Genomic DNA, 23,029 nt, shown 5'->3' with positions numbered 1-23,029 from the left:
TAATACAGGTAGATATGTGAAGCCCATTTTACAGATGAGGAAACTGAGACTCAGAAACTGTCCCACAAGGCGCATCTCAGAAGGACACAGAGCCAGTTTGAAGGTGATCCCACTGGCTTAAAAAGGAACAATTTGAACTTCAAGAATAATAACAATTGCAAAAATAGTAATAACAACAATGACAATGCCTGTGATGGGTTGGACCATGAGCCTTCATAGGGATACTAAAAATATATCTTTTATCACCTGTGGAGGCAGTTAGGGCACTCCCATTATTCTGAAAATGGTAAATGACAGGAAAGAATCAAGCATTTCCAGGAGGAAAGAACAAGGAGTCACTCAGCTAGAGAGGATGGCTGCCCACAGTGCCCAAATCATGAAGGAAAACGGGTCACCAACTGTGGGAATTGACTGGATGGGGCTTAGTGCTGGGCTTAGAGTCTGGACAGTTCCATTTTTCCGGCTGCTCCCGGTTCTTGAAGGGTCAGCAGCGATTCTTTGGTCCCTGGCCTACGGAGTTGCTGATGTAAGAGATGAGGAGGCCGCCACGGGAGAACAGACTTCTTCATTCACCTATCGCCAGAGAAGGACCACAAGACAACCATGGAACCTCCATGGCATTCCTCCATAAGCGTTTATTCTTGCTCACCAGTCACTGGGTTGTCTGGGCAGGCCTCCTGCTCTGATCTAGGCTCACCCATGTGTTTGTTTTCAGCTCAGGGTCAGCCAGAGGGCCCTGCTGACCTTGGCCATGCTCTCCCACACTCTGGGGCCTCTGCGGGCACAGCTGGGCTGGCTTGGCTCTCGTCCTCCAGCAGGCTGGCCGGGACATGCTGCATGGCAGGTGCTGGTTTCCTGAAGAGGACAGAAGCAGGTGACACCTCCTGAGGCCTCAGGTCAGAGCTGGCACCGGCCACTTCTGCTGCACCCAAGGCAGCCTGGATCCAAGGGTTTGGGGAACTAGACTCCTACTGTAGCTGCAGGAGGTGTGGATATGGAGGGAAAGAGAACCAGGCCCATTTCTGCAATCAGACTGTTCTATACCTGGTTGAGCTGAGAGCCAGCCGGGGCCATGCCCTTCCAGTCCACCCCCAAACCATCTCCCTGACTGTGCCCAGAGATCACAGGGGCTATTTTGATGAGAACTTGAATCTAGAAACTGGTGCACAAATTCTCTATGCCTGTACCACTCAAACACCACTCTGTGGGCATGCACACTCACAGTCACACATGCTAACACATTCCAATACCCTCACATAAGTTCACACCCCCACATACTCGCACACCACAGTCACACCTGCACACATGGTCACATGCTCACAGACACTCACATACACCCACACTTACACACCTACACTCATGCATGCCTACACATGTTCACATGCATGCACTCCACACACACACACGCTTTCACAAGCTCAGGTACACTCACACACATGTTCTCTCACACGCATGTCCACACCCTCACACACATGTACTCACACCTGCTCACACTCACTCCTACAATCACACACTCTGTGCTCTGCCATGGGAAAGCGGGGGACTGACTACCCGATGTCAGACAGGTTCAGCTGGAAGAAGTCAGGCCGCTTCCTCCGGGTGACTCTCAGGCTTCCCCCATCCTGAGCAGCAAGAGGGTGGAGGCTGACGGGGACCCCTGTGGACCAGGTCCCGGCTCTGACACTCACAGTGGGACCCCAGAAGGCCACTAGCTCCTCCAGGCCTAGTCTCCCCTCTGAATGTCGAGGGAAGGAGCTGATGCCCGCAGGGGCCCTGCTCCCAGGAGCCCATGGTCCCAGCAGCAGCTTTCTGGGCCCCTGGGTGGGTCAGGCCGGATGGGTGAGGCCGCAGAGCCGGGAGGGACTTGAGAACTTCCCAGAGGCGGCAGCTCACAGCAGAGAATTTCCAAGCCCCACACGAATAGCAAGGCTTTCACAGGAGCATGTGTGAACTCAGGAGGGGCAGCCGAAGAGCAGTGGCAGCGGGGAACAGGCGGCAGTGGGCACGGCAGCGGTGACAGCTGGGTGAGTACGCCTGGCCTTCCAGAAGCAGGGCCCAGGCCTGGGGCGGGATGGGGGGGCGTGGGGCACAGGGGGCATGAGGCGAGACAGGGGATGTAGGACAAGACAGGGGACCAGGAAGGAGACAGGGGACCTGGGACAAGACAGGGACCTGGGGCAAGACAGGGGACCTGGAAGAAGACAGGGGACCTGGGGGAGACAGGAGACATGAGGTGTGACAGAGGATCCGGGGCAGAGGCACGTCAGATGCCAGGCAAGTAGAGACGAGGAGACCACTGGGCAGAGACGGTGATGACCCCGGGTCCTTCCCCACCCAGCACTAAGTGGGCAGGACAGCTCCCCGGTCTCTGAATTCCTGGCCTCCCTCTGATGGGGACCCTCAGCTCAGGACCACGGCCAGGTGTTGGCCTAGAGAAAGGGCATGGGTCTTCTCTCCTCAAAGCCAGTCACTGAGAAGCCTCGGGTATCCCCTGAGACCCTGGGCCACCAACCGTCCTCTCAGGGAAACTGAATCCTCCTCTCAGCTTCCCCGACCCTCCCCCTCCTTACCCTACACCCCACCCCTCCCCTCAGGCAGGCCGAAAGGTGATTCCAATCCTGTCCCTCCCTTCTCCAAGGAAAGAAAAGGACCTGGCAGATTCTAAGCTGGCGAGGGGCTTAGGGACAAATATTATCTCACCTCTCTTTTCTCTCCCATGGACGGAGAAGCCTGGTAGGCTGCAATCCATGGGGTCGCAACGAGTCGGACACAACTGACCGACTTCACTTTTCACTTTTCTCTTTTATAGATGAGGAATCAGAGGCCCAGCAAGGGGAAGCGACTGTCCCCCAGGCCCTCAATGCAGAGTGGGCAGCAGAGCATAGTGGAAACCTTCAGAGGGGCCAGGCAGTAGGGGTGGGGGGAGGCCTGTCCTCCTCCAACATGTGTGTGCATCTGACAGCATCATTTCCAGGACAGCAAAGCAGGTCTGACCCGTCCTGAACGGGCTGGGATTGGAGAAGCCTAGTAGCTTTCTGCCAGCCTGACACCGCAGGCTCAGACTTAGAGAGAAGGGACCAATTCCTGCCCATCGACACAGAGGTGGGGCCGGGAGGCGGGGGGGGGGGGGGGGGGGAGGGGAGTAGATGGGGCATCCTCAGAAGACTCGAGCACCTCACCTCCCACCAACATCATAGTCGCCCACTTGACTGATGGGGACACTGAGACTCAAGGAGGTTAGGCAACTTGCCCCAGGGCCTGCAGCTGATAGAGCAGAGGGGTAGGCTGGATTCTTCCCAGGCTAACCCCTGGGGCCTGAGATCTCAGCCACTCGGCAAAGCTGCCCCCTCCAAGATGTGCAGCGCCCACCCCACCCCCCCAGATGTGCTCTTTGCCTTTCATCAAGAGCCTCTCTCCTCCAGCTGGTAACACCTCCCCCTTCCCAGCTGCTGTGACTGTGAATGAACAAAACTGCTTCTGGTGCCTCGTGAGTAAAGTTGATGCTTAGAGATGCTCACAAGACAAGTCCAGGCAGCTGAGAGGTGCAGTTGGCCCAGCCAGAGGCGGTGGGTCCATGAATCAGTGTAGGACCAGGGCACCTTGGCTCCGGGGAGGGCAGCCAGTGGACTCAGTGTCCTGGGGCTCTCTGTGCAGCTCTGTGTCCCGACAGTGTGGCCCCCACATCAGAGGGGCCTCAGAGAACTGGGAAAGAGCCGAAGGTGGAGTGAGAAGACCTAGGTTTGCATCCCAGCTCCATCCCTTACCCTGACCATGTGACCCTGGGCAGGTCACCTTGCTTATGTTCAAAACAACAGGTAATAAGCCCTCTCTCCTGAGCCACCCGTGTCTCTGCCTGCCCATGAAGGTCCTGGAGAGAAGCCCCCAGGGAAAGGACAGTTCACCTCACCCCAGGTTCCACAGGAGCAGGGCTTGAGCGCCAGAAGGGATTTTTAGGACCCATTTTACAGATGGGGAAACTGAGGCTCACAAAGAATCGAATAAGTCACTGGACAGAGACCATACACATCACTTAATGTCTCTGAGCTCAATTTCTTCATCAGCAAAACGGAGATAGCACTTACTTCATAAGGATGTCACTAGCAACAGAGGCTAGAAGCATTGGTTGCTCCCTACTTGCCAGGCACTGTGCTGGACTCGAGGCGGGCAGTTTCTTTTAAAACTCACAGCGACTATGTGAGATCGAAACTGGGATGGTCACTACACTCTTCTGGCTGCTCTCACATGAGGCAAACACCCCCGATTTGGTCACAGGAGGGTCCGATATCCTGTTAGGTCACAAGGAGTTTAGCGCACAGGCTCCTCAGCCCAGCATACGGCAGGTAAGAAGAGGACCTGGAGGACCTCTCCCCGGCTTTCCCAACTTCCCCTCCCCCTAGCTGGTTGACTGCAGTTTCTCCAGGGCTGCAGAAGGAGGAGAGATGGAAGAGATGAAGGGACAGGGGAACTAACTGCTGCTCTTGCAAGCACCCACCACCCTCCTTTGAGGCTGGCAGTGTTCAAGCCAGTTTCTCTGCAGAGGTGTTTTACCAGGTCTCTGGATGCGCCCCCTCATCACTGGGAGGGGTCTCTCTCCCATGTACCTTCCCCCAAAACCCCTCCCTCAACTCAGAATCATGGGAGGCCCAAAATGCAGGAGTGCATGTCAATTTCTCCAACTGTCCTTAAAGCCAGCCCCTCCCTTTTGCCTCAAGGTGAACAGGAAACCTTTCCTTCCCCTGTATTTAAATTCAGATCACGCTAAATAGTCTCTCCAAAATCCGCTCTCAGTTTCCACTCCCAGCCATGTGGGTGAAGGTGGCAAAGTCACCTAATAGGTTCACAACCGCCTGCTTTTGGCAAGTTCTACCAGGTAGTCTGTGGCAAAGTTCATTCCAGTATCTGAAGTCAGCTGAAACTTTTGTTTTAACATCTCTGACAATTATGTCCAATTTCAGGGCCTATGGCCTGGGCCACTCGACCACACTACAATATCTGACCCTCAGTTTGGTGGTGGTTTAGTCACTAAGTTGTGTCTGACTCTTGTGACCCCATAGACTGTAGCCCACCAGGCTCCTCTGTCCATGGGATTCTTCAGGCAAGAATACTGGAGTGAGTTGCCATGCTCTCCTCCAGGGGATCTTCCAAATAAAGGAATCAGACCTGGGTCTCCTGCATTGCAGGTGGATTCTTTACTGACTGAGCCACCAGAGAAGCCCTGACCCTCAGTTTACTGGTCTGCAAAATGGACTGATTAACCCTGACCTCAGGGGCTGTTATAAGGTTCCATGGTTCCCATACACATAAGGACTCCACAAACTGCAGAAGGCTGTGCAGCTCTCATATCACACCTTGTTGATGTCTGGGTACCCGTTCCCCTGGTGGGTATCTGGTAAGCTCCTGGATGCAGGGGATCATGACTTTGCCCCTTTTCCACCTGCCTGTCCCTGACACACGTCGATCAGGGCTTACAGTGAGCTGGCTGATTCATTCGCAAGGAAAACAGAGTCTCTTTCTGGGTGGCACATAGCTAGGGGCATGGGCCACGTGGCCTCTGGAACCCGACAGAATGGTGGTCCCTGGCCTGATGGTGTGGCGATGCTGATGGGAGCTTCAGAGGGGTGAGTAGAGAATTTCAAGTCTCAGGAGCTCTGTGACACTTTCATTGCCTCTTAACCCGCGACATCAGCTGAGAGCCTATTTTTGTAGGTGTTTTCTTTTCATCTAAAGGGGAGTGAGGTCTCAGTTTTAGCAAGTTTCTCACCACCCACCTGGGAGAGATGCTGTTAATTATGCCTGTGCTCCCTTCTGAGGCCCCTCTGGCCCCCTCAGAGAGCCCAGGAACGGTGTAGGTCATGGTGCTGCTTCTTGGGCCCCCAGAGAGTGTTCACAGATGCGCTCCAAATCACCATGGGTCCAGACATAGTTTTCACCTGTGTTGAAAGTGTTAGTCACTCAGTTGTGTCTGACTCTTTGCAACCCCATGGACTGTAGCCCGCCAGGCTCCTCTGTCCATGGAATTCTCCAGGCAAGAATACTTGAGTGGGTTGCCCATCCCTTCTCCAGGGGATCTTCCTGAGTCAGGGGCCAAACCCAGGTCTCCCGTGTTGCAGGCAGGTTCTTTACCATCTGAGCCACCAGTGAACCTTGTCCCTGATGAAATGACAACTCTACAGGCAAAGCAGCACCAAGTTAAATGTGTTCCACCTAAAGATTTTGTCCTTTTTTTCTAAAATTATGCCCTTCCTCCCTCTCTGGTGCTAAATATCCTTTTCAGGTGATGGTGAGAATGTGGGTGGTTTCTTTAAATGAACTTGCATGAGGAAGTCGTGTCCAACTCTTTGAGACCCATTGGACTGTAGCCCACCAGGATCCCCTGGCCATGGGATTTTTCAAGCAAGGATACTGGAGTAGTTGCCATTTCCTTCTCCAGGAGATCTTCCCCACACAGGATTGAACCCATGTCCCCTGTGTTTCCTGTATTGCAGGCAGATTCTTTATCTGCTGAGCCATCAGGGAAGCATCTCTAAGCAGAGCTAACAATCCATGCCTTCTCTCCCTTAGAATGAGATGAGGACTTAAACGCTCATTATTCACACCTCAAGAAGCGAGGACTCCTGGGGCAGGAGGGGTTCTCCTCAATCCAGACCCTCCGTCTCCCAGCATCTCACTCTGGTCCCATGTGCTTGGACTACCAGACCAGGGACTCTTTCACAACATCCTCAGCTGTCGCCTACTCTTCTCAAATACGTCTGGTGAAGAAAGAAAAGGGCAATAGGCTGGGAAAGAAAAAGATGGACGACGAGAGAAAGAGAAAAGGGAAGGAACGTGGGTGGGGAGGTGAGAGCAGAGAATAGCCGCCTCTGAGGACCCGAGTTTCAGGTCTGCGTCCTCCCTGAAGACGCGACTGAGCTCACAACCAATGAGGTGGAATCAGTTCCCACCTCCACCAGCACCCTGGCCTAGCAGAGCCCTGCTCTACCTTGCCAGAGTCTGAGGACAGGACATTCTTTCTTTTTTTTTTTAACTTTCTATTCTGTATTGGGGTATAGGTGATTAATTAGCAATATTGTGATAGTTTCGGGTGCACGGCAAAGGGACTCAGCCATACATATACATGTATCCATCTCCCCCAAACTCCCTTCCCATCCGAGCTGCCACACAATGCTGAGCAGAGTTCTCTGTGCTATATAGTAGGTCCTTGTTGGTTATCCATTTTAAATATAGCCGTGTGCACCTGTCCATCCCAAGGGATATGCCTTGTTAATTCTTCTTCCTACTCCCAACCCCGAGCTTGGTGCTCAGTCAATGCTGTCATCATCTGCTGGGCTGAATTACAAGCTTCTCTTGCTCCTCCCACCAGACACGAGGCTCCTTGAGGGCATGGACCCTGTGCCTGACTCCTAGTTGTGGCTAGACTCTGAAGGATGGCTTTTCTCAAGGTTGTGTGTTATTTTAGTTCACACCAAACCCTATGAGATTATCTCTCAGTGTTCTTATCCCCACTGAACAGATAAGGAAACTGAGGCTGGGGCAGGTGGCCACCTTGCCCCCAGGTCTCCTGATACCCAGAGGGGCCAGGATTCAAGTCCCAGCTTCTATCTGCAGAGTCGTGTGCTGAACCAATTAACGTCAATGAGAAAGATGCCTGTTCTTCATTTCATTGTGTAATCTGGCAGGTTCATCCCTCTGCTGGTCCTCGTAAGCCCATCTCCTGACAGTTGGGTGGTTTTCCCCAAAGCATTTGCTTAGGCCACCTACGCATAAAGTTTCCATACTCCATGCATGGCTTGTCTACTATAATGGTGATTGCTTGGGTGGCCAAGAGGAAGGCTCCCACGGGAGGAAATCGCCCAGGGGGATTATTTATTCAAGCTCATTAGCCCTGGGCTAAGGGACAGGAAGTGGTGGGTGAGCTCCAGTCCCCTGTGAAGCTATGCTCAGCTCTGGCTCATACTAGCTGTGTGTCCTTGAGTAAGTCACTTGTCCTCTCTGGGCAAAGGAGGCAATTTAAATGCATGTTCCTCCTAAAGGGCCTTTCCATGTGATAATAACAGAGATGGAGAATGTGATTTCTAGGGTCAGAAAGACTGGACTCAAGTCTTGGCCTTGCCTCACCTTGACCTCTGACGTCCCTTTACTTCCCTGAGGGAAGCTTCCCTTCTTCACTTGAGCAGAGATTTTGGTGCCAGCCTCTGGGGACCGCAGTGAACAGGGGTAGGTAGGCAGGCAGGTTGTTGATAAACTGACAGTCTCTTGTGCAGATGCGTAACCATCATCACTGTCATTATTACTTCCGGAGCCTCTGTCTCCCAGGCTTTCTGAGCACGATGTCCACGGCTCCCTCCAGCAACGGCGTGTTTGTCGTCATCCCACCCAGCAACGCCAGCGGCCTCCGCCCGCCCCCAGCCATCCTGCCCACCTCCCTGTGCCCGCCTCCAGGGATCATGCAGTACGAGGAGCCGCCGCTGGGGGTGCAGACACCACGGGTCACCCAGCCGCCAGACCTGCGGCCCGGGGAGACATTCCTGACGGGAGAGCCCAAGGCTTTGGGGGTAAGAACAGTCTCTCCAGCCACCTGGGGCATAGGTGCTGGGCAAGGAGGGGGCACTCATGCACCTTGGAGATATGTGCTATGCTTAGTTGCGCAGCCGTATCTTTGCAACCCTATTGCCTGCAGCTCGCCAGGCTCCTCTGTCCATGGCGATTCTCCAGTCAAGAAGACTGGAGTGGGTTGCCATGCCCTCCTCCAGGGGATCCTCCCAATCCAGGGATCAAACTCAGGTCTCCTGCACTGCAGGTGGATTCTTTACTATCTGAGCCACCAGGGTAGCAATTGGTAGGTGCTTAGTGAGGACTTGAGGAGAAGGCAATGGCACCCCACTCCAGTACTCTTGCCTGGAAAATCCCATGGACGGAGGAGCCTGGTAGGCTGCAGTCCGTGGGGTCGCGAAGAGTCAGACATGACTGAGCGACTTCACTTTCACTTTTCACTTTTATGCATTGGAGAAGGAAATGGCAACCCACTCCAGTGTTCTTGCCTGGATGGCAGGCAAGAACACTCCAGTGTTCTCCCAGGGATGGAGTCGCACAGAGTCAGACACGACTGAAGTGACTTAGCAGTAGCAGCAGCAGTGAGGACTTGGGGATGCAGCCATGCACCAGGCAGACAAGGACCATTCTGCAGAGCTCACAGAGAGTAAACCAATGAAAAAATGACTGAGACAACTCCAAATGAGGCAGTGAGGTAAAAAATGATCATGGGGGAGGGGCAACACTAGCAAAGATGGACAGAGAGGTCTGTCTGGGGAGATGACATTGTAGCTAATAATCTAAATGCTGGGCTGAAGCCAGCCAAGTGAGGGGACAGAGACTGGCTCATCAGGTAGAGGAAACAGCAAGTGCAGAGGCCCTGAGGTGGCTTGTTCAAGGACAAAATAGAAGGTGGACATGGCTAGAAGGCGATGAGCAGAGGAAGGAGGGAGATGAGATGAAGCTGAAGTGGTAGCAAGGCCAGCTCTTGGCTCCTGAAGGGCTGACAGTCCAACCTCAGATAGCCTTGAGATATTGATCTCTTGGAGGGAGATCAGTAGATAGACAGACAGATAGATACACATATTTATCTATATATTACATGCGGAGTGTCTTCAGCTTGTCCCTCAGCCTCAGTTTGTCCTAGTGGAAGATGAAAACATAGTTTAATTGATGATGATGGTGGTGATGACCACAGTGATGACAACTCTCATTTACTGAGAGCCCCCCGAGAGGTGCGCACGCTGGGCCAAGGAATTTGCACGCATAGTCTCCTTAGAGTCTCAACACCACTTGTGAGACAGGGGTTATAGTTCCCACTGGACAGATTAGGGAGCTTAGGTTCATCAAAGCCAGTCGCTGGCCCAAGGCTCGGGCTTGAATATGCTGGAACTTAGGAGCCTAAAGGCTGCACCAACTCCACTGGGGCAGGAATGAACTAGAAGCAATGGACAAAGATAGTGGATCCATTGCTGGAGACTGGAAATCTCAGATCAGACTCTGGGAAACAATGACCCCCAAAGGGCTTTGCTGAGACAAATGAAAATTGCTGAAAAATGTAAAAAGGAGAAACTATAGATAGGTTCTAGGGAGTGTCAGCCAGGGAGAATACTGGCTTTAGATTAGTTGGCCTGCCACTTCCTAGCTGGGAGACCTCGCACAAATTACTGAATATCTCTGAACCTCATTTTCCTCAATTTCCTCATTTCTGAAATCAAGATAATAATTTTAGGATACCTACCTCATCACATTAGGGTTAAAAGAGATAATGTCTTTAAAACACCCAGCACATCACTTAGTGTAGACAGGCATTTGGTAAGTGGCAGCCAGTGTCTTACGAGGAGTAACTGGAATAGCAGTGTTGATCCAGTAGCAGGGGAAGGACCCGAGGAGGAGAGTGGCCTTGGCAGCTGGGACGTGATGCCCCATAAGGGCACAGAAAAGATGGAAGACATGTGACCGAAGAGAGAAGGAAAGAGAGGATTCAAAGGGTCATGCCTTTAAATGTACAAATGCTTGGCTGTCATGTTAGGAAGACATATATATAGCACATGATCCTAAGATATGATTCTACAGCCTGAACTGCCCATAAATGGACCACAGTGAGCACCTCATCACTAAGGGAGTCCATTTAGAAGTCAGGAGATGGACAGGGCTCCTGGATTAGGATCTTCCCTAGTAGCTCCGTCAGTAAAGAATCGGCCTGCAATGCAGGAGACCCAGGTTCGATTCCAGGGTCGGAAAGATCCCCTGGAGGAGGAAATGGCAACCCACTCCAGTAGTCTTGCCTGGAGAATCCCATCGACAGAGGAGCCTGGCAGACTATAGTCCATGGGGTCGCAAGAGTTGGACACGACTTAGTGACTAAACCACCACCACCACCTGGATTAGACAGAGGATGAGTTCAGGGGCCATCAATGTCCCTTTCCATACAGTTCTAGATTCAGTTGTTACCAAAACCATTTGGAAAACAGGGAGTTCCCTGGTGGTCCAGTGGTTAAGAATCTGCCTTGCAAGGCAGGTGGATGAGGGATCAATTCCTGGTAGGGGAAGTAAGATCCCACAACCTGCCTGCTGCAACTACTGAGGCTTGGGCACTTTGCAGCCTGCATGTTCCAACTAGAGAATCCATGCTGCATGATGAAGGATCCTGTATGCCTCAACCAAGACCCAAAGCAGCCAAATAAATAGATACTTTAAAACAAACGAACAAAACAAAAAGAAAAAAAAAAACCCACTTAGAAAGAAATGTGGTATCATGAATCAGAAGCCAACATTGTTCTCATCCTTGGGAAAACCATCCCGCTTCTGAGAATGGATCAGTGAGGTGCTGGGAAACTACTCCTTTAATTAATTGATTAACTAATCAATATAAAACCTAAGTCCAGATTCCAGGTGGTAGGCGGCAGCTCCTGCACGTGACTGGGATGCATCAACGACACTCCAATGAGAAAAACACTCAAGGAGATATCTGTGCAGGCTGCAGGGGCACAAGGAAGGAAGCGGTGAGGCAGTCAGCGCAGGGAATGCTGAGCCATTGACATGAGGGCTAAGAAACCAAGCAGCAACACAGGATGCTTGAGACCTGGTCAGAGCAAAAGGCAAACCCGTGGAGACATGGAAACAGAAGGGTGGGTCCTGAAAGCTGTGGGGAACTGGCTTTCCATCTTAAAATACCGTGTCTTTTACAGTTGTTATAATGATGTCTCCTTAAAAGAAGGGAATCTGAGTTTATTTCGGAGTCGCTGAGGGTTCAAAGCGGGACTGCAGGGCCTTGCCACGCTCTCCTCTGCGGCCGGCAGGGGGCGGTGTGGAGCCCGCCGCGCCCGCCTGGCTGAGCCGCCGTCTGCTCCCCGCAGACCGTCCAGATTCTCATCGGCCTTATCCACCTGGGCTTCGGCGGCGTCCTGCTCATGGTCCGCCGCGGCCACTTGGGGATGCTCTTCATCGAAGGCGGCGTCCCCTTCTGGGGAGGAGCCTGCGTGAGTGCCGGGGCCATCTGGGCGGGGGGCTCACCCTCCACCTCATTCTCCTAGGCACAGCGGCTCCTGGGTGGGGGCCTGAGCCTAAATCTAACTCCCAGCCACAAACCCTAATCATTACCTGACCCAGACCCCACTCCTGTGTGTGAAAAGCTCCCAGCATAGAGCTTAGCCTGCTCCCCGCCTAAAGGATGGAATGAAGGGGATGAAGGCAAGGGATAAGGACGTGAAACACCTGTAGTTACCCAGCCTCCATCCTTCAAACTTCTAAGCATTCTTCATTGTTTATTTGCTAAGTGTCCATCTTCCCAAATTAGAATAGAAGCCTCATAAGGGCAGAGATCTTGTCTGTCTTATTCAACTCTGCTAGGATCTTGCCACATGCCTGCTGCTCAGGAAATGTCTGATGAGTGAATGTCTGAAGGAGCAATGCCTTCCCTACCAATGATACAATGTCAGCGAAAACATTCATCTTTCAAGCCATGGCCCTAGTTCCCTGGACAGGGGCCCATAGTAACCATGGGATACCCTCACAGAGCGATCTCAACTGCCTGGCCGGGAGGCCAAGAAGGTGGCATCCAGGAGGCTGCTGGCCTTTCCCTGATACCCATGGCCTTGATAGTGCCAGGAATGGTGTGCCCTGCCCAGTGTCCCTGCTGAAGCCTCACTAGGATACCTGCTTCCCCACACAGTTCATCATCTCGGGGTCCCTCTCAGTGGCAGCTGAGAAGAACCACACCAGTTGCCTGGTAAGTCTGAGTGGGAGACCCAGGGGTGAGAGTGGGGCTGCAGCCAGCTCCACTCTGCCCTGCCTCCAAAGACTCCCTCACCAAGCACTCCATAGGGAGCTGCTGGAGGCCAGGCATGGGGTAACACCCAGACAGCCAGACACAGTCCCTGCCCTGCCTGTCTTGGTTTCTTCTCACCTAGAAGAAACCAAGACGCACTTTCAAAATACCATAAGAGGCAGAAAGCGAGGGCCTGTAGATGAAGTGCTCATGGCCCAGAGAAAAGGACAAGGCAAAAAGCCCTCCTTAACAGGATATGGCTGATCTGGGCCTTGGTGGACATGTAGGAATCCTGAAGGAAGATCATGAGGATGCAAGGAGGGAGTATGGGCAGGGTCACCGTGGAAACTATGTGTGACTCCATTTGACTGGGGCAAAAGTCTTGGAAGGGAAGTGCAGAGAAGTTAGAGATGCACTGGGTCGACATCTCAGACAGCTCCATGCCTTCTGCAGGTGATTGGGGGGGAGGGCAGGGGGCAATGGAAGCTTTGGATGGGAGAGTGTTGAGCATCGCACCAGAGTCAAGTCCCTGTCCTCATGGAGCTTATTCTAATGTCTGGTAAGACACCCCCAACCCCCGCCTAAAAATGCACACACACACACACACACACACAGATAAGGTCTTTACAGAGTGAAAAGTGCTGAACAAAGCCCCAGGATAATGTGAGGGGTTCTGCTCAGCTGGGAGAGTCTGCAGTCCTTGAGCAGGTGTTGCTGAGCTCATTGTTCAGAGGGCAGCAGCCATACAGGAGCCTGGAGACCAGTATCCCAGGCTAGAGGGTGGACAAGGGGCCAGGTCTTTGGATTACAGCAAACCAGGGGCTGAGTGAGAGGAACTAAACTGAGAGGGAAAGGTGGGGAGACACTCGTGGGTGGAGTCAAGTTTAAGGGCAGTGGGAGGCCACAGAGGTTGGAGCTGAGGGTGGAGGGGGGGAGAAGTGAAAGTGTTAGTCACTCAGTTGGACTGTAGGCCACAAGGCTCCTCCGTCCATTGAATTCTCCAGGCAAGAATACTGGAGTGGGTTTGCCATTCCCTTCTCCAGCAGATCTACCCCACTTAGGAATTAAACGTGGGTCTCCTGCATTGCAGGCAGATCTTTTACTGTCTGAGCCACCAGGGGGCAGGAGAATCGGTGCTCTATTTACACTCCTGAGAGCTGCTGGGTGGAGAATGGATTGTAATGGGACAGGACTGGACACAGGGAACCCTCAGAATCAAACTTATATCCCACCCACTCCCCGCCCCCCCCAGCTCAGGCTGTAAAGTCTGGATGGGGGCGGGGAGAGAGAGCTGAATTACTCTGCCCCATGCTCACAGCATCCTGGACAGTGCCTGGCAGGCACCAGGTGCTCAACAGAAGTTTGCTGGATTCATTCATCAGTTAATTGGTTACGTGTGAGGCTGCTCTGATCTCAACGACCTCCCCCCTGTCATCCAGAAAAAGAGGAGTCGGGGTCTTTGAACCTGAGCAAATCCTGCAATCCCCAGCCCACCCGTGAGTGGTCCCCACTTTAAGGCTAGGGCTGTTTAACCAGAAGGCTTCAGCTAGTGGGTCAAAAGAGCATCAGGTTCCAGCAGCATGGGGAGGGTGACCCCTGAGCCATCGCCTGGACCACCCAGGGGTCCACTTGTCCCAAGTCCGGAGCCTCCGGATGAGGGCGAGGCCCGGACCTCCAACCCCCGTTTCTCAGGCTCACAGCCCCTGCATCTGTCTCCCCTGCCTGGTGCCTGGCAGGCGTCTGCAGTGCTTGCTCTGCCAGCCACTGCCTGGAACCACGTGGAACTGACCCCAACACCTCTCCCAACCTCAGTGTCCACAGCAGAGGGCTTCCCCCGACCCCTGCCCGTGGGGTAGCTGCACCGTCAGGATGCTCGGCCTGAGAGGTGGAGCATACTAATGGGTGGGCAAGGAGCCTCTGCAGACCCCACCTAGGGAGGCCATGAAGGAGGTCAGGCCCCTTTCCCAGCAGCTTCTAAGAAGACGATTCAAGGTAAGGGCGGGGGGAGTGGTCAGCAGGGCCATTCGCCTGAGGTCCCCGGGGAAGGACAGGAGGAAAGGAGGTCAAGGAGGACGCAGGTACGGGCATGGGTGTGAGGACCCAGGGGGCCGCGGGAGGCCTGTTGTGGGAGGCTCCTGTCCCTCCTCCTCCTCCCGCCTCCCCTCTCCTCTCCTTCCCCTCCATCTCTACCCCTGCAGGTGAGGAGCAGTCTGGGGACCAACATTCTCAGCGCCATGGCGGCCTTTGCAGGGACGGCCATTCTGCTCATGGATTTTGGTGTCACTAACTGGGTGTGTTGTCTGAACGTCCCCAGCAGTGGGAAAACTTGAAGAGTAACAGCCACATCCAGGAGGAGGCGGGGGTGGGGGGGAAGGAGGTTGTAGGGCCCTGGGCGTCAGCAGAGCCTGCCAATCCCAAGAGCCCCCCAAGTGTATATGGACCCCAGGACCCTACCTTAAGGGTGGGCATAGTGGAGGGTGGGGGGCGGGTCGCAGAGAAGCAATCTGGAGTTCAAGGGAGAGTAGGCATCACGCAGCAGGGAGACCTGCTCCAGCTCTGCCACCGGCTGGCTGTGTGACCTGGGGCACGTCATTCTGGCTCGCTCTGGGCCCTCTTTCCTCCTCTGTTCTAGAATTCTTGGCTGGCCTTGACTGTGGGTTTTGGTCACCAGGATGTAGGCAGGGGCTATCTGGCCGTGCTTACCATCTTCACCATACTGGAGTTCTTCATTGCGGTCATTGCCACCCACTTCGGGTGCCAAGCCACTCGCGCCCAAGCCCTCGCGGTGAGTGCCTCACCCCCGCTCCCCCGGCCCTTCAAAGAGCGCCCCACTCGTACATCCGGTACATTTGGGAACTCAAAGGAGTTTCTGCGGGAAGGTTTTCCTCGTGGCCACAGGGGCATGCCAGCATCAAGGGACCCGCTGCTCTGTGCGACTGCTCGCGGAGCCCTGGAGGGTGGGCGCTGGGGACGAGGAGGATCGCTGTCGGGGATGAGTGGGGCCCTCCAGAAGTTCACGGGTCAAGAGACGTGGGCATCAGGAAGGGCAGCACGACTCGGGTGGGCATTGACCTCCGTTTTCCCCAAATTGGAGGACAGTGCAGACAGAGAGGGGATGGAGGAAGGGCCTTCGTGGCAAGGGAACCAGTTGAAAGTCAGCCTTCACGGAAACAAACATGCAGGCCATAGTGTGGGCGGGGACGGGGTGGGGGTCCCGCTTGGGAGGTGGATTTGTGCAAAATGGGGTGTGGAGCTGTTGAAAGTCTGAGCAGAGGCCTGTATGCTCAGAGGAGAGGGTGAGTAGAGTGGGGCTCAGGGAAATCAATCTGGAGGGTTTGCCCACTGCGGGGGCGGGGAGCAGGGCGGAGCGGTAGGGGTTGGAGGCAGGGAAGCCGCCGCGAAGAGGCTACAAGGATGCCGGCGCTGTATCCGGCCTTGAACCAGTGTAGGGCTGTCCAGAGACAAAGAAATCCAGAACCTTAGTTCCTAGAGAAATGAGACTCCTGTCGGTTTCGTTGCTGTACCTCCAATGCCCAGATCATAGGTGACCTCAACAAATACTTCTTGGAAATTTAGTTGAACTGATTCCTGGGGCCAATTCATCCTCGGAGCGTTCACTACTAGGGCGCTGTTCTCACAATACCCACCAGAGGGCACTATTGCAACAGCTCCCCGAAGGCGCCGGAGCCACCAGGATTGCCTGGGTTTGTTTTCTTTTCCTTTGCAGCCTGTGATTTTCCTGCCGAACGCCTTCGGCACAGACTTCAGCATCCCCAGCCCCGCAGCTTCTCCTCCCCCCGCCTACGATAATGTGGCGTATATACCCAAGGAGCCTTCAGAGTAGACGGTCGCTCTGGCGGTTGGAGCCCAGCCTCCCTCACTTTCCCCAGTCCCCCTTCCCGCCTCCCCACGTTCCTCCACCCGCCCCACCCCGCCATCCCGGGCCCAGCCTCTCCCCAGCCTCGCCTTGGTTATCTGGTGGCTGCCCACCGCCCCAGTCCTCTCATGTTGTGGTACCGAGTGGAGTCCCTGGGGATGTCTGTCCCACACATTTCCCGCAGTGGTTTATTTCCTAAAAGAGCTAGTTGATGTCAAGAGTATGTGCCCCTCTGCTCCCTGGGCGCCGCCCTTCATCAGAAAATGCCTCCCGATGCCGCCCTGGATTTCTGTCTACTTATTTTGGAAACCCTGGCCTCACTGGGACACGGGTTCAGGGGCCGCCCTGGCCCTCAGGCCTTGGGACAGTCATTAAGCTCTGAGAACCCAGAATAGGGAGAACTGAGTCCAGCTGCCGAGGTCACAGAGCCAAACCGGTGGGGGGGGGGGTGGGGGGGGGTGTGGCTTGGCCTCGGGTCACCAGGCCCCAGGACCAGCTCTATAATCTGCTGCCATGTCATCAGGCCTCAGTTCTCCTGCCTGGAAAAGAAGGTGTTGAACCAGATGACATTTAAGACACTTCCAGCTCCCCTGGGCTTCCAGAAGTCTGAAGTCTTAAGTCAGGCATGACCCCTGCCCCCAGCTGCCTGCAGAACTGTTTGGAGGCCCTATTGCCTCAGCCCTGCACATCCTCCAGGGCTGGAGAGGTTGCAGGGGAGGCCTGAGGCCAGCCCGTGGCACCCTGGTCAGCATCCACGGGCCGCAGCTGTGGTGGCCGCCTCCCCTGGGAGGCTCGGGACCTCCCCTAGCCTCTGGGTACTCCACTCACCCCGCCCCCCCTCCCCAGCCTAGGGAGAAAGCCATCTCTGAAGGTCTGATGAGTTGGGCTGGGTGTCCAGGCCAAAGGGACAGTTACACCTGGTATTTAGAGGCCCTGGCAGGTGGCTTGTCTCTCATACCACAGAGGGAAATAAACTGTGCTTACAACTTGATCTGGTCTCATGGCAGTGACTGTTTTGTTTTGTTTTTAACTTTGGGGGCTTTAAAGGGTTGTCCCATATTGATCAGGAGACCTGGGGAACTGTTGCACCGTCACAGCAAAAGGGCACCTCTGGATGCTGGGCTCTGTGTGAGGTGATCCTCACCCTTGTTCTGTCCCCACCTGGGCCTAACTAAGCAGGCATTCATGTCCCCACTCTACCACTGAAGACAGGGAACCTTGAAGAGGTTAAGTCATGTGCACGGGGCCACCAAGCTGGTAAAAGGCAGTGCCGGGATCTGAACCCAGCTTCATCTGACCTCAGGGTCTGTGTGCTTACCATACAGCTCCCCACAGTCCAAACCCAAACCCAAGTGCATTCCACCAACTCCTTCCCCTCCCTCCTCCTGTCTCTTCATCCCAGAGACCGGGGTAGGACTGCATGTCTCAGCACCCCGCTTCTTCATTTAACAAACTTCTGCTCCATCTTCAAAACCCTATATTAATGTTGCTCCTTCCATGAGGTCTTCCCAAAGGAAGTAGTCAGCTAGATGGCTAAGTGCTAATCAGTCACAGAGTGGGGACGAAGTTGGGGTCAGAAGGGCCCCCTTTTAAGGAGTCCCTCCATCCTGGGATCATGCATGTGCAGATTTGGGTGGGGATCACAGCAGAATTTGGCTTCACAATCAAGAGCAGGGACTTGAGGACATAGAGCTGAGAGTTGAAGACCCCACACTATAAAGTTGGGAGAAATGTGTTGGTATATTTAAGAATGGTTTTCCTGCCACACATAGAGGAGATTAGAGACTTTTCTGAATTGAGGGGAGACGTTTGGGGAGAGGAAGAAGAGAAAGCTTAGCCCCAGACTGGGATTTTACCATCTCTGTGCCCTGTTAACTAAGTTCCACAGAGATGGGGCCAAAAACCACAGATCAATTAGGAGGAATTAAAGAACTGAAGCTTCTTCAAATCCCACGCTGTAACGTGAGGAGACAGCAAGGCCCCTGGAGATGACCGTGTCCAGACAGCATGGAGCCAGAATGTGGAGTTGAGATGGCCAGGGGCGTGCCTGATTACATGAGACAGAACCCTACACTCCCATGTGGGTATGAGTAAAAGCATCAGAAAGTTTCTGGTGTCCTCCGGGGGAAAGCGCAAGAGGCTAAGAGGGCTGACGTGCAATGTGGCTTGTATGAGACTGAAGCATAACAGTAAATAAGGGTGGAGACAGTGGCCACCATGCAAAACCAGCAAGGAAGATCATGCTTGTGGACTGGAAGTCAGGGGAAGTGACTGAGTTACCATAACTGGCAAAATTAAGTCCTGCCACTAAGAGGAAATGGGAGCTGGAGACATAATTACCAATGAAGCAGAAGAATTCTGAAAATTACTAAAGAGACATTAATGATGATCTAAATAAATGAAGAGCCATACTATGTTCATGGATTGGAAAACTCAAAATTTTTGAAAAACGCCATTTATCTCCAAATTTTCCTGTAGACTTAATACATTCCCATTCAAAATTTCAACAGTTTTGTCTGGGGAGAAATTGACAAGCTAATTCTAAAGTTCATATGGAAATTCTAAAATATTCATAAGGATCTAAAATATTCAAGAAAACCTTAAAGAAAAACAAAGGTGGAGGACTTAAACTGCCAGATTTCAAAACTTACTCTAATGCAATAATAACCAAGACAGCATAGTTTTTAGTGACTAGACAGTTAGATCAATGGAGTTCAGAAACAGATCTTCACCTATACAGTTCACTTGACTTATGACAAAGGCTCCACTGCAACTCAATGGACAAAGATATTCTTTTCAGTAAATTTTGCTGAAGCAATTGGATTTGGTTATAGGGAAAAAAATGAAACACAATTCCTACATCACATACCATACATAAACATTAAGTCAAGATGGGTCATAGACCTAAATTTTGCAACTTAAAAGGAGTTTCTTTAAAAAAAAAAAAGAAAGAAAGAAGAAAATATCTTCAGTACTTTGGGATAAGCAAGGATTTTTTCCTTTCTTTTTTTTTTGCAAGGATTTTTCAAATTGGACACACACACACACAAACTAATCATAAAAGAAAAGATTTAGAAATTAGAGTTTATTAAAATTAAGAAGTTCTATTTATTAAAAAAATAAGCATGAAAGTGCTCTACAGACTGAAAAGAGATTTGAAAACATAATATCTGACAGAGGACTTGAATACAAAATATATAAATAGCTCCTAAAAATAAATAAGAAAAAAGGAGGCAACTTAATTTAAAATGGACAAGGAACCTGCAGAGGCACTCTGCAGAAAAAGATCTCAAAATGACCAATAAGTGTGTTCAACATCTTTAGCCACTGGAATAATACAAAGTAAAAACCACAAAAAGCTACCCCCAACATGCCAAAATGGCTGAAATTTTAAAAGACTGACTACTCAGATGTTGACGAATTTGGGGAGCTCACCTTATAGATTGCTGGTGGGAGTATGTTTTGATACCACCACTTTGGAGGAAAAAAAATGTTTCACAGGATGTGTTAAAGCATGCAATATAACCTAACAATTCTGTTGTCGGATGTACACCCAACAGAAGTGAGTGAATATATCTACCAAACCAGACATGTACACAAGTTTGTTATGACAGCTCTACTCATAAAAGGCAAAAACTTGAAACATCTCAAATGTTCATCCACAACAGAATAGGTTAGCAAATCGTGGTATATTCATTAAAAATCTTCCCTGGATCGAGAAGAACCCCTGGAGAAGGGAATGGCTATCCACTCCAGTATTCTTGCCTGGAGAATTCCATGGATGGAGGGGCCTGGAGGGCTGTAGTCCATGGGGTCACTCCTCTATGCACTGGACTCACCTCTGTGAACTCTACACATCCCCTGGGTGATCTTATCCACTGCTCTCGCTTCATTTCATGGTTTATTCAGTAGGTGCTTATTGGCTGTGGATCCAGGCTCTGAGGATGACAGACATCAGCAAAATCCCTGATCTCATCTATCCCCATCCTGACCATTCTCAAATCCCTGTCTTCTACCCAGAGCTCTCCTCAGAGAGCTTCAGCATCTACTTTCACTGTTCCACTACAGCGAAACTCACGCCATTTATCAATCAATGTTGCTACAGACTTGGCGGCTTCCCAAGACAAAATTTGAGAATCATTCTTAGTTTCGCCTCTGCCTCAGCCCAGGTATAATCGTGCCCCACTGATTCTCTTTGTTCTAGCTTTCTCAACTCAGTCCCCATCCATCTTCCTTCCCAGCACCTGTGAACCACCGTCATCTTTCACCTGATATAATCGTGGCATCAGACTCCTGACCCCTAACCTCTGTCCTCAGACCCAAGCTAGGTCAGCCCATATCTGAACTAGATAACAGCCCGAGAGATTTTAAGTACAAAAGCGTTACTGCTCTGCCTAAAGTCAAGTTAGAGCTCTCCTCACCCTAAGGCTAAAGTCTAGATGCTCTTGGAAGGTTTATAGAACCCAGCCCACTCACTTCTGCAGCCTTGACTCTGCCTACCTTTTCTTACACTTCACGCAGCAGCCATGCTGAACCTCTGTGACACCCCTCTGTTCCCTGTCTGCCGCCCACTCTCCTATTTGTCCCACTTAGCTTCCAACCCTCCTTCAGACCTCAGTGTAGACACCACTTCCTCCAGGAAGCCTTATGGGCTCATCTTGGGCTCTCAGCACACCTGCATATCTAGGGTTCCATCCCCGCCCCTCCAAACTATCACCTGTCTCCCTGGTCATTACCACCACTGCATTATATCAGTTTCCTATCACTGCTGCGACCAATTACTATAGTGGACAGAAAACTGATAGAATGCAATGGTGAAGATGATCAGGGAGACAGATGATAGTCCGGAGGGGCAAGGACAAGACCCCAGATATGCAGGTGTGCTGAGAGCCCAGCACGGAGCCTGTAATGCAGAAGACTCGGGTTTGAATCCTGGGTCCGGAAGATCCTCTAGAGTAGGGAATGGCAACCCACTCCAGTATTCTTGCCTGGAGAATCCTATGGACAGAGGAGCCTGATGGGCTATAGTCCATGGGGTCACAAAGAGTCGGGCACGACTGAGCAACTAATACTTTCCCACTTCCTGGAGGTCAGGAAGTCTGCAGTCTACTGGCAGGGCTGAATTTCTTGGGGAGGCTCTGGAGAATTCATTTCCTCTCATTTTCTAGCCTCCAGGGGCTGACACATTCCTTGGCTTCTGACTCACTCCTCTATCTTCAAAGCCAGCAGTGTAACCCTGCCAATCTTTCTCACTGACCCTGATTCTCTTGCATCCCTCTTCTAAGGACCCTTGGGATTACAAGTTCTTCCCAGATGGTGTTATTGGTAAAGAACCTGCCTCCAGGGTAGGAGACATAAGAGATGCAATTTCGATCCCTGGGTTGGGAAAGATCCCCTTAAGGAGGAAATGGCAACCCATTCCAGTATTCTTGCCTGGATAATCCCCATGGACAGAGGAGCATGGTGGGCTACAGTCCAAAGGATTGCGAAGACTGACAATCAGACACCACTGAAGCGACTTAGCACACACACCTGTGATTACATGGGACCCACCTGACAAGCCAGGATAACCATCCCTTCTCAAGACCCTTAACTTAATCGCTCTGTAAATCCCTTTTCCTGTGGAAGGTGACATATTCACAGGTTCCAGCGATCGTGGTGTGGACATCTTTGGAGCCATTATTCTATGGACCACAACCTCCCAGCTCCTCAAAGTGTCTTGTTCAGCCCTGGCCCCCTAGCACATGGCACAGTGCCTGGCCGGTGGCAAGTGATTGTTAAATGTTTTATAAATGAGTGGGTCAGTTAATGAATAAGGGTGCGAGGTGGTTTGTGTGTGTAGGTATGTGTTATATGTTGTACGTAAGTAAAAGTGGTGAAGCAGAAGCCTCTAGCCCAGTGAAAAGCCACAGGTTCTGGAAAAACTTCAACCCATGAACTAAAGTTGTGCTTGTTGAGTGGGTGCATCTGATCTATAAAAGAACCTGGCATCCAGACCCCGATAAGATGGTTATTTTGAGTCGCTAGCCTGCCATCTTCTCAGACAGTTGGCTTTCCTAATAAAGTTTCTTCCTTGCCTCAACCCCTCATTTCTCAGATTCATTGGCCTGTCATGCGGTGAGCAGAGAGATCTTGGATTCGGTGACAGAAGAGCGATTTGAACTCAGGCAGTCTGGGGCCCAGAGTCAGCTCTGAAGTCAGCAAGTGTAGTGTAGGTGGCTATCCAGGGTGGCCACTTGGTTCTGCATCACTTCCCTGCCCCCACCCCCATTCCCACCTGGCATTAACAGCAGAGAGAGAGAAGTCAGAGGGGAAAAGAGGAGCCTAGTGTGGAAGCTGAGAGTGGTCAGCTA

The 23,029-nt window shown here is 52.2% G+C and overlaps 1 protein-coding gene across 3 annotated transcripts; it reads left to right on the top strand.

Moving 5' to 3' along the window:
* The first annotated feature begins 918 nt into the window (after window positions 1-918).
* Window positions 919-17,100, top strand: MS4A15 (membrane spanning 4-domains A15). Of its 3 annotated transcripts, none has more exons than XM_061157456.1 (7): window positions 919-2,024; window positions 8,314-8,552; window positions 11,889-12,011; window positions 12,704-12,760; window positions 14,998-15,090; window positions 15,471-15,584; window positions 16,527-17,100. In XM_061157456.1, the coding sequence occupies exons 2-7, from the start codon at window positions 8,328-8,330 to the stop codon at window positions 16,641-16,643; spliced, it is 729 nt and encodes a 242-aa protein (XP_061013439.1). In that variant the 5' UTR covers window positions 919-2,024; window positions 8,314-8,327; the 3' UTR covers window positions 16,644-17,100. The 3 variants fall into 3 exon arrangements, with proteins under 3 accessions (XP_061013439.1, XP_061013449.1, XP_061013430.1); XM_061157466.1 differs by having other exon boundaries at window positions 8,300-8,552; XM_061157447.1 differs by lacking the exon at window positions 919-2,024 and having other exon boundaries at window positions 6,851-8,552.
* The last annotated feature ends 5,929 nt before the right edge of the window (window positions 17,101-23,029 follow it).

This window comes from Dama dama, chromosome 2 (genome assembly GCF_033118175.1).
Source record: "Dama dama isolate Ldn47 chromosome 2, ASM3311817v1, whole genome shotgun sequence".
NCBI lineage: Eukaryota > Metazoa > Chordata > Mammalia > Artiodactyla > Cervidae > Dama > Dama dama.
Note: the sequence above shows the minus strand (reverse complement) of the source record. Positions and strands in the feature narration are given on the sequence as shown.

Coding starts and splice junctions, on each gene's coding strand:
- MS4A15 (XM_061157447.1), top strand. CDS start 8,262: ATGCGTAACCATCATCACTGTCATTATTACTTCCGGAGCCTCTGTCTC. Junction 12,761..14,997: donor AGAACCACACCAGTTGCCTG/GTAAGTCTGAGT, acceptor CTACCCCTGCAG/GTGAGGAGCAGTCTGGGGAC. Junction 15,585..16,526: donor CTCGCGCCCAAGCCCTCGCG/GTGAGTGCCTCA, acceptor TTTCCTTTGCAG/CCTGTGATTTTCCTGCCGAA.